This window comes from Trachypithecus francoisi, unplaced genomic scaffold (genome assembly GCF_009764315.1).
Source record: "Trachypithecus francoisi isolate TF-2019V2 unplaced genomic scaffold, Tfra_2.0 Contig01585, whole genome shotgun sequence".
Taxonomy (NCBI): domain Eukaryota; kingdom Metazoa; phylum Chordata; class Mammalia; order Primates; family Cercopithecidae; genus Trachypithecus; species Trachypithecus francoisi.
Genome location: NW_022681444.1, coordinates 9,263,960 through 9,280,621, shown reverse-complemented (window position 1 = coordinate 9,280,621; position 16,662 = coordinate 9,263,960). Strand labels below are relative to the sequence as shown.

Sequence of the window (16,662 nt, the reverse complement as noted above, 5' to 3'; positions counted from 1 at the left end):
ATCAGGTACGAGCCAAAGAGCCACGTTTCCAGCTCGAACCGGAGACCCCAGTGACATCAGCACCCTTCTAGGAGCACAGAGAGATGAGGGGAGGAAGTTCTGTGACTCCATCGAGTGCCCAGAGGCTGCGGTCACTTACTCTGAGGGCGGAGGCTTGGTCCTGGCCCATACGACAGATCTAAGACGCCCTTTTCTTTGCCAGCCTTGTCCTGCCCTCCAGCTGCTTTCAGCGTCGGAAATTCCTCGGGAGAGAAGGATAACAGTCGGCTTGAGCCCCTTAAACCTGTCAAGAAGACGGGGTAGACATGGAGGAAGTGAGATGGAGTCAACAGTCGTCTGCTTCCCAGCTCCACACCTTGAAAGACATGTTGCCTGCAAGTGGGCTTTCTAAGGGAGCCTTGTCACAAGGGTGCTCTGTGCTGGCAGATGCCACCAGGGGGGCGCTGAGGGTGGCAAGGGAGGCTGCTGCTGACATCACGATGCCCCTTCCCAGCTGACCTGCAGGGACCAGTGCCTGCTTACAAAGGGAATGGGGTAAGATAGCACAGCAACTCCAGGCCACAGCCTGCCCCAGCAGGGAAGGTTCTGCTGACTGCCTGGGGCCACAGACAAGCACCGCCTCCTATAAAATCAGCCCAGGGGAGGCCAAGAAGTCAACTGCTTTCCTGTGGAGGCAACACCTACAGAGAATGCTGCCATCCCTGCCCCAGGCGACCCCAAAAGGATTAAGATGCTGCTTTTGCCAGATACAGTGGCTCACACCTGTAATCCTAGTACTTGTGGGAGGCCGAGGCGGGTGGATCACTTGAGCTCAGGAGTTCAAGACCAGCCTGGGCAACATGGCAAAACCCTGTCTCTACCAAAAATTACAAAAAATTAGCTTGGTAGCAGGCGCCTGTAGTCCCAACTACTCAGGAGGCTGAGGTAGGAGGATCGCTTGAGCCCGGGAGGTGGAGGTTGCAATAAGCCAAGATCGCGCCACTGCACTCCAGCCTAGGTGACAAAGTGAGACCCTCTCTCTAAAAATAATAAAACAGGCCGGGCGCGGTGGCTCACGCCTGTAATCCCAGCACTTTGGAAGGCCGAGGCAGGAGGATCATGAGGTCAGGAGATTGAGACCATCCTGGCTAACATGGTGAAACTCCGTCTCTACTAAAAATAAAAAAAAAAAATGAGCTAGGCATGGTGGTGGGCGCCTGTAGTCCCAGCTACTTGGGAGGCTGAGGCAGGAGAATGCTGTGAACCCAGGAGATGGAGCTTGCAGTGAGCCACTGCACTCCAGCCTGGGCAACAGAGTGAGACTCCGTCTCAAAGAAGCAACGTAACGTAACGTAACATAACGTAACATAACATAAAAGCTGCTGGTAAGATCAGGTGGAAATTAGATGTACACACAAGGACCTCCTCATTCACCTGTCCTTCTGCATTTTCCACTAAGTTCCTTGAGCCCTGCAAGGCCAAACATTCCACTCTTATAATCCTGGGAACAATTTATTTCTTCATTCTTTCATTCATTCCTTGACATTACAACCTGCTTTAGAGAAGAAGACTTTCCTAATGTTGTTCCCTTACACACAGAACTTAGCAGAGGTTCTGCCACCATTTTCAGATGAACAGATTAAAAATGGCACGTCTTCTGATCTGGAATACGCAGCACACTCCAGACAGGAGAAATCTAGGAACAGGGGCGACACCACACAACAAATGGCCCCCTGTGGAATGCCTTGTTCCCTATGCAGCTAAACCCCAGTCCTCCCCTAAGCAGTTTAAATTATTCTTAGCACCACTGATCCATGGACCTGTTCACTAAAGCTGACGGTGCCAGCAAGGCGCGGCTGGATCACCACACAGGCATGTGGCAGCAATTTGCTCAAATAAACTTGACAGGGTGAGACTGGACACCATTCACCAATGGTCAGCCAGAGATGGCCTCCAAGTGTCATGAAGCAGCTCTGGGGCTCTGTGAAGGGGGCTCTGACTCAGTCGCTTCATTATGGTAGAAGGTCACTGGCAAGAATCAAATAAAAACTCTCATTTTTAAAATACAGGATGACCAGCCTGGACAACATGATGAAATCCCATCACTACAAAAATCACAAAAATTAGCCAGGCGTGGTGGTATGTGCCTGGAGTCCCAGCTACTTGGGAGGCTGAGGTGGGCAGACTGCTTGAGCCCAGGAGACTGAGGCTATAGTGAGCCAAACTTGTGCTACTGCACTCCAGCCCCCATGGGCAACAGAACGAAACCCTGCCTCAAAAAAAAAAAAAAAAAACAAAATACAAAATATGGTAGATTTGAAATTAGGAAAATAACCAGCATCTGTCCAATACTGCTGTTCCATCTCCTTCTTCTGCTTCAAGAATCATGAAGATATTACTGTAAGCATGAATTAATCTTAATAAGGATAAAGGGTAGGAAAAAAGTCTCACAGCAAAATACCAGTATTCATAAGGTCCCAATGCTTTATGATGTCCACCTGCCATCTGTTCCCCACCATAAGAAACTGAGGCAGGAAAGTCGGGGGGCTTCTTCCAAGGTCACAGGCTGAGCCACTGGTGGGGTAGCAGCTGGTGTCTGAGTCTCTGACCTCTGCCCAAACGTGCAATCAGGTCTCCCGGGTCTGTTTCAGGTGACCTATCAATTGAGTCTATCAATTCAGGAAAAGCCCTTTTGAATTCCAAAGAGTCATGAAAACACTTGTGGACAACACCCTCCAATCCCCACACTCCTGACAGTGTCATAGACGCGTGACTCTAGCACAAGATGGGGAAGCAAAACTGACTTTTACACTTGGCCCCCACCCTGCCCAGTGCGTCAATTCTGTGAGCTGGCAGGTTTCTGCCTGCAATTATTTTCTTTCTTTTTTTAAATTTTGAGTAGAGATAGGGTCTTGCTATGCTTTTCAGGCTGGACTTAAACTCCTGGGCTCAACCAATCCTCTCACCTTGGCCTCCAAAGTAGCTGGGACTACAGGTGTCTGCCACCACACTTGGCTGATTTTTTGTGTTTCTTTTTTTTTTTTGAGGCGGAGTCTCGCTCTGTGGCCCGGACTGGAGTGCAGTGGCCAGATCTCAGCTCACTGCAAGCTCCGCCTCCCGGGTTCCCGCCATTCTCCTGCCTCAGCCTCCCGAGTAGCTGGGACTACAGGCGCCCGCCACCTCGCCCGGCTAGTTTTTGTATTTTTAGTAGAGACGGGGTTTCACCGTGTTAGCCAGGATGGTCTCGATCTCCTGACCTCGTGATCCGCCCGTCTCGGCCTCCCAAAGTGCTGGGATTACAGGCTTGAGCCACCGCGCCCGGCCGATTTTTTGTGTTTCTTATAGAGACAGGGTTTTGCCATGTTGTCCGGGCTGGTCTCAAACTACTGGACTGAAGCAATCCCTTTGCCTCAGCCTCCCAAAGTGCTGGGATTACCGGTGTGAGTCACCACATCCAGCCCTCATCCCCATTTTTTACACAAATGGTAAGATACTATACATACCATTCTGTACTTTTCTTCACCTGGAGATCTTGCCAAATCAATAGAAAACTGCTTTTTTTCTTTATAGCCAAATCATATTTCATTAAAGTACCATAATTTTACAGGCATTTCAAGGGACTGTTTGCAATCTCTTGCTATTAGAATGTTGCAGTGAATAGTCTTGTACACAGGTCATTTCACACATGGGCATGTATAATTTGTAGAGTAATTTCCTCAGGGTGCACTTGCTAGGTCAAAGGGTATTATGTGTTATTATTTTGCCAGGCAGTGCCAAACTGGCTTCCATAGGAGTTGGGCCAATTTATACAGGGGTTTTTCTTTTAACTTTTGTAGTTCTTTTTAAATAAAAATTAATATATTCTATCTACTTTTAAAAATTCTAACCTTATGGAGTTTGCAGTGAGCTATCATGCCACTGCACTCCAGCCTGCGTGACAAAGCAAGACTGTCTCAAAAAAAACAAAAACAAAAACAAAACAAACAAAAAATTCTACCTTACAGAAATATAAGATATGGAAAGCCAAAGAACCAGTTACAAGTCCAGTGAATGTTCTTCATAAAGCATCTTCAAAGACCCTTTTGAGGCCAGGCACGGTGGCTTACATCTGTAATCCCAAAACTCTGGGAGGCCAAGGTAGGAGGATCACTTGAGCCCAGGAGTTGGAGACCAGCCTGAGCAACATAGTGAGATCTCATCTCAATCAATCAATCAATCACTCAATCAATCAATAAGCCAGGTGTGGTGGTGCATGCGCCTGTGGTCCCAGCCCCAGCTACTCAGGAGGCTGAAGTGGGAGGATCACTTGAGCCTAGGAGTTCAAGACCAGCCTGGACGACATAGTGAGATCTTGTCTTTACTCAAAATGGAAAAAAAAAAAAAAATTCAGCCAGGTGTGGTGGTACATACCTGTGGTCCCAGCTACTCAGGAAGCTGAGGTGGGAGGATTGCTTGAGCCTGGGAGATCGAGGCTGCAATGGCTATAATCGCACCACCGCACTCCTGCTGGCACTTGATCTGTACCCTCAGCCCCTTGGGAGAGGCTGGGGCATTGAAATCCAATTGGCACATTGACTGATCGGTCATTTCCCATTGGAGACTGAGGGAAGAGCCTTTGAGCACAGGGATTTCAACCCATAAGGGGCAGGACCTCCTAGGCATGGCAGGCTGGGGGTGAGGTTCAAGGAATGAAGGATGTGCAGCTGGTTTTCTAATGTAGGCTACTAAAGACCAAGTCTGGTGAAGCCTTGGCTGGCAGGGGTAGCGCAGGAGGCAGAAGGCGATACCAGGATGGGGGCAAAGGGTAAAAAAGGGCAGTCAGTGCTGCTTTACAGGAGAAAGTGAATTGTGGGCCTTCCCCAGTATATTCCTTTGAATCGTCTGCCCACACCATGACCACTTTCCTTCCCACTCAGAGCTGCTGCCTAGTTTGGTCTGAAAAAATTAGACCATCATCAAAAATTAGAAGAGCTCATGTGGAAAATCCAGATCTTCTGGTTTTCTCAAGAACATCTGCTGACCCACATTCTCCAAGGACTGTGGGGGCTGGAGGGCAGCCTGGATGCACAGAACTCACCAAACTGCTTTAGCCCACTATCCTGGGCCTGCCTCGGAGGCCATGTGAATGTGTAATTCCCATGCATTTATTTGTTAAAACTCTGAACACTGTTTCCTTCGGTCCATCGCCCTCATCTTTCTCCTGAGCTGCTCCACGGAAGCAGCACAGTGGGTTCCGCTTCCAGGGAGCTTCCTGTGTGTTTGGCGCAGCACTTCTGTTAACACCACGTAACCCTCGGAGTGCTTGGATAGAACATCCTCCAGGCGGGCCACTCCAACCCCACGGCCAGCTTCTTCAACAACCCAAGCCACACCACGTGACACCTCCCTCCTGCGGTCCCAGGAGAGAGGAAGCGGATGGTGTTGGCAACGCCGCGACCGCGGAGCAAACAGGAGCCCACCAGCAGCACAGCCCAGTCAGCACTCCTGTCTCAGCAAGAGCACTCATCCAAAGAAACCAAAGAGCTGGCCCCTCTGCAGAGTCAGTGCCCTGCTGTGCACAGGCAAGGGCTCCACAGAACGGTACCTCTTTGCGGAAAAAGAGTCCTCAAAGCTTCTGGGTGCCTAGACCCAACCAGACATTCTGGAAAAGGCATTTACCTCCCCCTCCCCACTGTCCCCAAACACACACACACACGTGCACACTTACCACCTTCGTGTCCTACTGGCTTTCCATTCAGCTGTGCCCATGACTTTGGTCCACCTGGCACTGAATTTGTATTCTGAAAGAAGGAAGAGAATCAGAAGAGTGCCAGCTCCCTTATTCCATTGTACAGTAAGAGCCCATTACAACAAGGTGCTGAGAGGCCAGCCCCTTAGATTTGAACCCTATACCGATCCATACACCACCACTTTCTGAGCAGCAGCGAAGCCCTGAACGACCCCTGCAATGCACACTCCACACAGCAGTCCCAGGGACCAGAAAATGCCAGGCCCACTCTGCAGACAAGGAGCAGGATTTCGGGAGTGATCAGCTTCAAGTCACATAGACAGTGACACAGCAAAGCCAGGACCCAAACCTGTCTCCCTCTATGCGGTGCTCTGGAACCTCCCATGTCCACATAGAGCTACTTTATTTTGCTCCAGAGACAAAGACTAAGGCCCAGTTCCGGCACGTGTTTTTAAAACTGCACCGCTGCTAACGAGGAACACGAACACGGGAAGGCCAACGTGCCAGATCTTGAGCTGGGTGGGCCAGTCACAGCACAGTAGTGACTGTGACTCTACAAGGCACAGCTCCCCTCCTGAGAACCATACCAGGTCACCTCTGCTGAAAAGTCGTCAGGGTGAGCATTATGCGAGGCACACCCAGCCTGACCAAATGCTCACCACACCCTGGGGAGGCTCTAGTCACATTCACCACTGAGGCTCAGAGAAGAGTGACTGAGTCAGATGCAGAACAGCAGAACCAGGACCAGTCTCCAGCCTGCCTATGTCCCGTGCCCTTTCGAGTCTCTTAACCATTAAGCTCACCCCGTCTTTTCCATTCAACTAACATTCAACTTACAGCCTCCTTCTTCTAACTGAAGGTAAAAATACACAAAACAAGCTGCTGCTTTGTGAAGTTTCCCCACTTACTAGATGAAATGCCATATTAAATCACTACCCTCTCCCACCCACCTCAGCCAGCACCATCCACTCACAAGGCAAACAACTGTCTCTCTTGTCTGTGATGCAGAGCTGACCGGGTACAGCAATCCATTTACTCATCACAGAGGTGCCCTGAATGCTTTTAAACTGGTGGCCGGGGGCGCCTATAGAGTTTCCCCACCATGGACTACAGAAGGGTGGGGTCAGTGGCACAATGGAAGCAGTGCAGCTGGGGCCAAATACATCCCACAGCTGGGCTAGAGGCCTTCAGATCCAGCAGCAAGCAGGGGGCACAGGGGCTCCCCTCCACATAAGGTCTCCACTGAGGGCCCTTAATATGCTAATGCAATCCCATCCCTCTACTCCCCTCCCCTCTGCAGTCACAGGGATGACTCCCCTGGCATTAAACTAGAAAGAGCACACATAGGACCAAGAAGGTGTTACTGAGACTGCTGGCAAACTACATCCCAAGGGCAGAGCTGCTGTGATCCCTCCGTGGAGATGTTCTAAAACTCGCCCAACACCGGTGCCTCTTCTTACCTGCGCCTCACATGTGAGAGACACCAGGTAGCAGCAAAGCAGCACTGAGCACCGGATATGGTGACCCCTGTGCCAGGGCCAGAATGGGTTCCCCTTATTTGGCATAGAGCTGCCCCTTCAGCAATTCATTCAAACAGATGCCCAGGACCTCACCCACAGTTCCCCCCAGTGGTGGGGGTCTGGGCACATACATCTTCAACAGGTTTCAGAGGCAAATCTGATCTCTGAGCTCTATCAGCTCACTCCTTCTCTTTCAAATTCTGCGAAACAGAAAGGAACTCAACTCTAAATACTCTGACTAGCCTAAGGTCCCAGTAGATTTAGGCCAATGAAAAGGGCGTCTTGCACGATCACAGACCCCTCTTTTCTTCTTTGTCTTTAATTTTAAAAGCACAGTTCAGTGTTAGGTGGGGAGAGGGTGTCCTGGCAAAGCCACAGACTTTCCTGAGTATGGTTACAGCAGAGAGGGGATGACATTTGAGATCTCATATTGCCCATGCAGCAATGCAAAACCAAAATATGTTCATTCCCGCTGCCAAGAGAGCTGGTGAATACGAGGTATCTATGTCTACATTCCTTTTCATCTTCTAAAAAATTCAGACTTCTCATCCAGATTTCCAGCTCCGGCTAAGTATATCCTCCTGCCAATCTCTAGAAACCCGGAGCGAGACTCTGATGGATTGAGTGTGTTATGAGCTCTTGCTTGGTGAAAAACATTACTTTCTGCTTAGAGAAACATTTAAAATGTATCAACAATTAAAGGATTGTAGCTTCGTATTTCCCAAAGCGTATTCTAAGAGATATTAGTCCCGAGAGACATTCGGTGAAGAAATGTTTCCTGGGACAAATAAATTTAGGGACTGCTGCCCATTATATCCTCTTCTTAGAGAGCCACAGTAGGTATTAGCACATGAAAGGCACTGAAAAGTACTGCAGTAAAGGAGCTCGCTTCATTTTGTTTTTCGAACTCACCCGGCCAGTGAACCTTTCTGTGACCTGCCACTTTTTGTCTTCTTGTGACCCAAGCTTCCATGGAGATCACGTGACGCTTCCATGGAGCTTCACCCTGAACTAGTCTGCAGTCCAGCCTGAGTGACTATGCCTCAAGGTAAGTCAACAGGCACCATATCTGAGGTCTTTTTCCACAAGTTGCAGATTAAATTTCTTCACCAGTGACCACGACAGTTTCTCATGCTGGTCACTCATTGGGTGTGCCTCTGGAATAGACAGGCCATGTACAACCACACTTCTCAGTAGCAACTCCTCCCAGCCCCCAGCAACAAGGACATTTAGGGGCTACCATGCCCAGGAAACAATTGGGATGGAGTCCCAGCACCTACCTCCTGACTGATTGACTGTGTCGGTTTCTGCAAATTGGAGACAGATTTCTGCGAACCCGGCTGCGGCAGCGACTCCGGCGGCTGAGAGGCCGTCGCACTGGAACTAGACAAAGGCAGGGCAGTGGGGTCAGGCACCGCATAGAGTGCGCTGGCCAGGTCTCTGCGTTCTCAGGAGCCACAGCTGTGCAGCTGCTCACAGGAAGCAGACCTCCTCTGGCCAACAAAAATACGACTTTCCCCAGCAGATTTTTATGCTGGCAAAAACTAATGAGAAAACAAACCATGCTTTAGTTCTAGTCACTGGCATTTAAAATTAGCACAAGACAGTCCTCTGCCTCTTTCTTTTTTTTTTTCGAGACAGGGGGTCTCATGCTATCACCCAGGCTAGAGTGTAGTGGGGTAAACTTGGCTTAATGCAACCTCCACTTCCCAGCCTCAAGCAATCCTCTCACCTCAGCCTTCCAACTAGCTGGAACTACAGGTGTGAGCCACCTTGCCTGGCCTTTCCTTTTTTAAAAATGAAACTTTTCTGCCTTCTTGTAGAGCCTTCTGTCTGCAAAAACTAAAAGCTCACTGTAAACAATGAAAGTGAAGGATTCGCCAACAGGGAAACTGAATCACTGGAATGAAAGGCTTGTGCCCCTTATTCCAGACCCAGAGCCCATACCTACTCAGAGGGGTGACTTTTTAACCCTCTCTGAGCTTATAAAAGAAATACATGCTCATAGTAAAAATAAACTTATAAATAAAAGTAGATAACACAGAACATCATGATCTCATCATCCAGAAAGAAACTCCAAGCAGACTTTTCTATATCTGTTAATATAGTTTTGTTTTTAACCAGCAGAGTTTTACACTGCAGGAATATAGTATTTTTCCAACAGAAGTGGAGTGACCCCATACATAAAGCTCTATGACTTTTTCTACTTCATGCATCTGAATATCTTTTCATCACCATAGAAATGGATCTTCCTTTTGCTTTTAATGACCACATAATACAACTAGACAGGTCATAATTTAACCAATCATTCAAACGGGTTGTTTTCCCCCTTTCAGATACAACTGCAATAAGACTTTTTTTTTTTTTTAGACGGAGTCTCATTCTGCCGCCCAGGCTGGAGTACAGTGGCATGATCTCAGCTCACTGCAACCTCCGTCTCCCAGGTTCAAGCGATTCTCCTGCATCAGCCTCCCGAGTAGCTGGGATTACAGTTATGCACCACCATGCCTGACTAATTTCTGTATTTTTAGTAGAGATGGGGTTTCGCCACGTTGGCCAGTCCAGTCTCGAACTCCTGACCTCATGTGATCCGCTCAGTTCGGCCTCCCAAAGTGCTGGGATTACAGGCGTGAGCCACCACACCCGGCCTATAATAAGAATTTTTTTTTCTTTTTTTCGAGATGGAGTCTCGCTCTGTCACTCAGGCTAAGGTGCAATGGCACGATCTCCACTCACAGCAACCTCTGCCTCCCGGGTTCAAGCGATTCTCCTGCCTCATCCTCCCGAGTAGCTGGGATTACAGGCATGCACCACCATGCCCAGCTAATTTTTGTATTTTTAGTAGAGACGGGGTTTCGCCATGTTGGTCAGGCTGGTCTCGAACTCCTGGCCTCAGGTGATCCGCCCTCCTCGGCCTCCCAAAGTGCTGGGATTACAGATGTGAGCCACCGCACCCAGTCAAGAATTTTTAAAATATATATTTTTGCACCCTTTTTCTGTAAGTAATTCCATGGCATACGACCTTAGAAATGGAAATGCTGGATCAAAAGATGTTTTGAAGTTTAAACGATTGCCAGGCTGCCCTCCAAAAAAGGCTGTGTCAGTGAATTTACACTCCACAGGTGAAGTGATGAAATCAACAAAAAATGGCCGAATGAAGGTTTCTGCTCTAACTCAGCCCTCCAGTCACTGTAGGCAACTTTCCACTCAACAAGATTCAAAGAGGGCAGCCACCCTCCTGATGGGAACTCCTCCAATACAAGTGGCTTATCTGTAAATGGAAGCCAAACTCTATACAGACACCATCTTCCAAGATTCACCTGACCCAGGCAACTCACCATTCGTGATTATTACAAACAGAAGGTACTGATTAGGTTCTCACATCTCCTTCTACCTAATAGAGGAGCTTCCAGGAAGCCGCACTTTTGTGTTCTCCAAAACTAAGGACTGAGTCCCCACGTTGTGGGCCCACTTGCCACCTGATACCTTGGTGGGAGGATGTGGCCCGGCGCAGCAGAGAACCACACCGGGATCTGTGCCTTCACCAACACTCCGTCCTCACCTCTTCCCTGGCAGACATGCTCCAACACAACTAGTCCTCACCGGAGCCGCCAAGGCAGAGTAAAGGCTGGACAACAGGAGGGAGTAATGCTCTGTCCTCTCTAGAACTTTTGGTGGTGCAGAGGCACTTCAGTCCTTCCATTAAAATGTGCAATATTCATTTTGTTCCAGAGCTCATGGTGTAAATGGAATGAGTACCATTTGAATGGAATGATGACAGCAGCCAGTATCTGCCCCTCCTCTGTGCCAGGTTTGGGCTAAGCACTTGATCTGTGCTAGCCCATCAATGCCTCATGGATACCTTGTAACTATCAGCAGAGCCAGGTATCATTCCTACTTCAAGGGGAGACACTGAGGCTCAGAAGTCAAACAATTCTCCAGGTTCCATCAAGCTAGTAAGTGGTCTAGCTGGAAACCACGTAGGGCTGGCAGATTTCAAAAGTTATGCTATACTGCCCATCAATACGATCCCTAAGCAAACTGTTACAAACATTTTAATAATAACTTCTAAGGCCCTATTGTGATTACTACTTTATAATCATCTAGCTGAATAACTAGCTCACTCTCTACATCTTGTCTGAAGTAACTACAGGCAACAATTTTACAAAAGCTGCCATGGTCATTTCCAGCACAGACTTGAAAGAAAAGGATGCGGGGGTCGGCAGGCTGAGATCTGGGTCCCTTTTGCTGTCTGGTTTCCTACGTCAGCACGGAGGCCACCAGAGATGCAGGCCAGGAGGGCGCTGCCACCAGACAGCTTTGTTCACATTCCTTAACAGGCAAACCCCAGCAGCAGGTTTCTGCCTGCCAGCCTCAACAAGGTCCTGTCCTTCCCTGAACACATCCCCTTCCCTGAATTGTCTTAGCACTGGCTGAACACTCAGAGAGGACTTGCAGTAGGAGACAAAGGTACAGCCATCCAAGTGGGCCCCAGGCAGCCAGGCCCTGTGTTTTCAGCCCACCACACAGGGGCTGTTTCTCTGATGACAGCACCATGCCGCCCTCGGCCCCCTAGGGCTACTGCTCTGATGACTGGGTCTGTTTAGAGCAACGGCAGAAGTCTCCTCTGTCTGGGAAGCTGCTGGGCCCACGATTAGGGAGGCTGCACGACTCTCTGCCGAGTTCAGCTCACAGAGACACCCACCACCAGGAATGAAGTCCTCAAGCCCCAGCTCTGTCCACCGTGTTTCTTACAGGAATTGGCTCTGAGTCATTACATAAGCTCCTCTGGGGTGATGAGGCCTTTCCTAACAAGGCACAGGGGGAAACTGGTCACCGGGGACAAGGTTGTCCACAGATGTGCTGCTCCATCGGCTCTAAAAGCCAGAAAAAATGCAGGCAGGGAACAAGAAACACACGAAGCACCAGGGCCCGAGAGGAAGCGGCTTCATTTGCGTCTCCCAGTTTTCCAGCTCTGCCACGGCAAGACTGGCGCTGCAGTGGTCAAAGGGCTGGGATTAGTCTGCCAAAGGGAAGGATACTGGACCACCCCTGGAGTGCCAGCTCCCACTCACCACCCACCTCCTCCGTTTACCTCTTTGGGTCTTGCTGATCCTGCTTGTTTGCCCATCCCGTCCCGTCCTTGGGTACTATCACGATGTTGGGGTCGTTTCCTTTGTTTTCAGACTTCAAGCTCGGCAGGTTTGCAGGCGGTGGCATGCGCCGGGCTGCGGCAACTTTCCCAAGACTCTGTAAGCCATGTCTAGGAATAACTGCAGGGAGAGGGGCACAGAACAGACACCGCACAAAAAGGTCACAGAAGGAAAGAGGCCGGATGCATTTAGCTGTTCTTTCAACCTCTAAGTGATCATGACAAAGCTAACCAAACAAAAAACAAAGGGCAGATCAGCAGTGGAACAAACAAGTGTTTGGTGTCACTTTAGTCACTTTACAAGCTGTGCACTGAAGACTACAGGGACAAAGGAGCTGCTGAAACCTGTACAAAGGCTTCCATTTCACTAGTGGGCAAGATGAGGCTTGGGGACTTTATGACATGGGTGAGAAGCCAGGCCCAGGAACCTCCAGCTCACAGAGGAACCACCTCTCTGCAAGTTGAGACAGCTCTGGTCTCATTACAGGACTAAAGGGACAGCCTCTACCTAGACCCAAACCAAGACTGAACAGGAACCCTTCGACATTCATGAAGTCTTCAAGGGGTGTGAACAGGATCAACATGAACCTTTCCAACAAGTTCCAGAATTATCAGGAACCATGAAAGCTAAAAAGGCTGGTAACACACCAGGCATGGCGGCTCACGCGTGTAATCCCAGCACTTTGGGAAGCTGAGGTGGGTAGATCGCTTGAGCCCAGGAGTTCGAGACCAGCCTGGGCAATGTGACAAAACCCTCTCTACTAAAAATACAAAAATTAGCGGCTGGGCGCAGTGGCTCACGCCTGTAATCCCAGCACTTTGGGAGGCCGAGGTGGGTGCATCACGAGGTCAGGAGATCGAGACCATCCTGGCTAACAAGGTGAAACCCCGTCTCTATTAAAAATACAAAAAATTAGCCGGGCGTGGTGCCGGGCGCCTGTAGTCCCAGCTACTCGGGAGGCTGAGGCAGAAGAATGGTGTGAACCCGGGAGGTGGAGCTGGCAGTGAGCCACGATCATGCCACTGCACTCCAGTCCGGGAGACACAGGGAGACTCCGTCTCAAAAAAAAAAAAAAAAAAAAAATTAGCCAGGCGTGGTGGCACATGCCTGTAATCCCAGCTACCGGTCTCAAAATAAATAAATAAAGTAAAGAAACAAATATAAAAATTTAAAAACAAAATTTTAAAAATTCTTTAAGGATAACACTGGCTGGGCGCAGTGGCTCACGCCTGTAATCCCAGCACGTTGGGAGGCCGAGGTGGGCGGATCACCTGAGGCAGGGAGTTCGAGACCAGCCTGACCAACGTGGAGAAACCCCACCTCTATTAAAAATACAAAATTAGCTAGACATGGTGGCTCATGCCTGTAATCCCAGCTACTTGGGAGGCTGAGGCAGGAGAATCACTTGAACCCAGGAGGTGGAGGTTGCACTGAGCTGAGATCATACCACTGCACTCCAGCCTGGGCAACAAGAGTGAAATTCTATCTCAAAAAAAAAAAAAAAGGCCAGGCGTGGTGGCTCAAGCCTGTAATCCCAGCACTTTGGGAGGCCGAGACGGGCGGATCACGAGGTCAGGAGATCGAGACCATCCTGGCTAATACGGTGAAACCCTGTCTCTACTTAAAAATACAAAAAAAACTAGCCGGGCGACGAGGCGGTCACCTGTACTCCCAGCTACTCGGGAGGCTGAGGCAGGAGAATGGCGTAAACCCAGGAGGCGGAGCTTGCAGTGAGCTGAGATCCAGCCACTGCACTCCAGCCTGGGTGGCAGAGCGAGACTCCGTCTCAAACAAACAACAAACAAACAAACAAACAAAAAAAACAAAAGGATAATACTAGTGCCTATTAAGTCCCATTCTACCCATCAGGATAAAAATATTCACAGCTTTGGCCAGGTGCAGTGGCTCACACCTATAATCCCCACGCTTTGGGAGGCCGAGGCGGGTGGATCACCTGAGGTCACGAGTTTGAGACCAGCCTCGCTAACATGGGGAAACCCTGTCTCTACTAAAAATGCAAAAATTAGCTGGGCGTGGTGGCTCACGCCTGTAATCCCAGCTACTCGGGTGGCTGAGGCAAGAGACTTGCTTGAGTCCGGGAGGTGGAGGTTGCAATGAGTTGAGATCATGCCACTGCACTCCAGCCTGGGTGACACAGTGAGACTCTGTCTCAAAAAAGAAAAAAAAAATCTCCCCAGCTTCAATAAGGTAATAAATGGAGAAAATTCCACTACAGGAAGAGTCAGGATGCTCAAGGCTCTAAAATCACACCTCAAGCAGGAAGTAGAGAGTGATTCTACATGCATGCCCAGAAGCCTGGTGTGCACGGACCACATCTGTCTAACCAGGTGAGGAACTCTGGGATTCTGGGATTTGTCACTAGGACAAAGTTTGAGGAACTGGCCTTCAACCTCGGGCCTTACCTGAGGATCTAATCGCGTCTACTGATTTTCCTTTATACTTATCAAACAGGCTGAGAGTCGAGTACTTGCTTTTCCCATCCTTGCCCTTGGTAATTTGCCCCAAACGATCGGACATTGCGATGAAATGTCATCTAGTAAGGAAATTTTTCTCGGCACCGCTCCCGATCTGCCTTTGAAATAGAGAAGGAAAAAAAAAGAGAGAGAGAGGAAAAAAAAAAAAAGAGTGTCACTCCAGCAGAACCTCTGATCCAGCAAAGTGAATCCTTTAGGAATCATGGATCTCCTTGAAGATCTGAAGATAGCTTTGGACTGTCCTTAGAAAACTGCTCTCACCACTCACAGGCTGTTCATTCACATTTACAGGGCATTTTGTAGACACCCCGAGGCGATCTGTGGAGTACCCCCCAACCCCTACCTGCTGTTCATTCCTCTTACTCTGTCTGAATTGGCTGGAGCCTACTGCACACCAACCACACTGACATGTAAACTTCAACAGAGCCCTCTCCAAGTCAAGGACAGCTCAAGATGGAAAAATAAATGCTCAGTACTTGTAGCACGTCCATGTATAACACTGAAAATAAGGCTAGCAGAATAGGGGAGGTACACAACCCACTTATGCCATGGCTGTTAATCCCAAGGACAAGCAAAACCAAATCAAAGGAGGGCAACCAGAATATTAGCCTTCAGAAATAATCAGGTATATGCACTTTTCAAAATAAACAACTAGTACCCAGAAAGAAAACATCTGCTTAGGCAACAAAAGGGCTCTCTAAGGTACATGCATGGAAAACAGAAAGCAAGAACTCCCCCAGGCTGGCAAGGGAGAGACCACATGGGGGCTATGCCATCTGTACTTGCCCCTTGCAAGGGACAACCCTGAAAAGACCTTCCTCTGCCACTTTCTAATGTTCTACAGGTGTCCATGAGTCTACTAGTGCTCTCCTCATCAGTTCACTCACTCACTCACTCACTCAAAATACTAAGTGTCTGGCTGGGCGTGGTGGCTCATGCCTGTAATCCCAGCACTTTTGGAGGCTGAGGCGGGCAGATCACTTAAGGTCGGGAGTTCGAGACCTGCCTGGCCAGCATTGCGAAACTCCATTTCTACTGAAAACACAAAAATTAGCCAGGCATGGTGGCACGTATCTGTAATCCCAGCTACTCAGGAGGATGAAGCAGGAGAATTGCTTGAACCTGGGCTGTAGTGAGTCAAGACTGCACCACTGCACTCCAGCCTGGGCGACAAAGCGAGACCCCGTCTTAAAAAAAACACAACAAAAACAAATTCTAAGTGCCCACCAGGGGCATGTGTGCCAGGCACTGAGGACTAAGAGCTTCACTGCTTTTTATTCCATACCCATCTGTGGCAATAGGTTCTAAGCTTCCTTACCAAAAACCAAAAACACTTGATGGGCTCAGTGGCTCATGTCTGTAACCCCAGCTACTCAGGAAGGCTGAGGTGGGAGGACTGCTTGAGGCCAGGAGTTTGAGACCAGCTTGGTCAACACAGCAAGACACTGTGTCTAAAAAAATTGAAATAGGCCAGGCGTGGTGGCTCACACCTAGAATCCCAACACTTTGGGAGGCTGAGGTGGGCAGATTACCTGAGGTTTGGAGTTCGAGTCTAGCCTGGCCAACATGGTGAAACCCCATCTTCACTAAAATTACAAAAATTAGCCGGGCATGGTGGTGCATGCTTATAATCCCAGCTACTCGGGAGGCTGAGACATGAGAATCGTTTGAAGCCAGGAGACAGAAGTTGCAGTGAGCTGAGACTGCCCCCACTGCACTCCAGCCTGGGTGATGGAGGGAGACGACATCTCAAATAAATAAAAATAATTAGCAGGGCATGCTGGCAT

General features: G+C 49.2%; 1 protein-coding gene across 1 annotated transcript in view; it reads right to left on the bottom strand.

The window, feature by feature from the left end:
• The window catches only part of PRRC2B (proline rich coiled-coil 2B), an 82,118-nt gene that overhangs the window by 55,600 nt on the left and 9,856 nt on the right, over positions 1-16,662 (bottom strand). The window contains 5 exon segments of the mRNA XM_033194270.1: positions 140-283; positions 5,687-5,759; positions 8,508-8,610; positions 12,323-12,500; positions 14,804-14,973. Of these exon segments, the coding sequence (XP_033050161.1) occupies positions 140-283; positions 5,687-5,759; positions 8,508-8,610; positions 12,323-12,500; positions 14,804-14,918 (613 nt within the window). The 5' untranslated portion in view covers positions 14,919-14,973.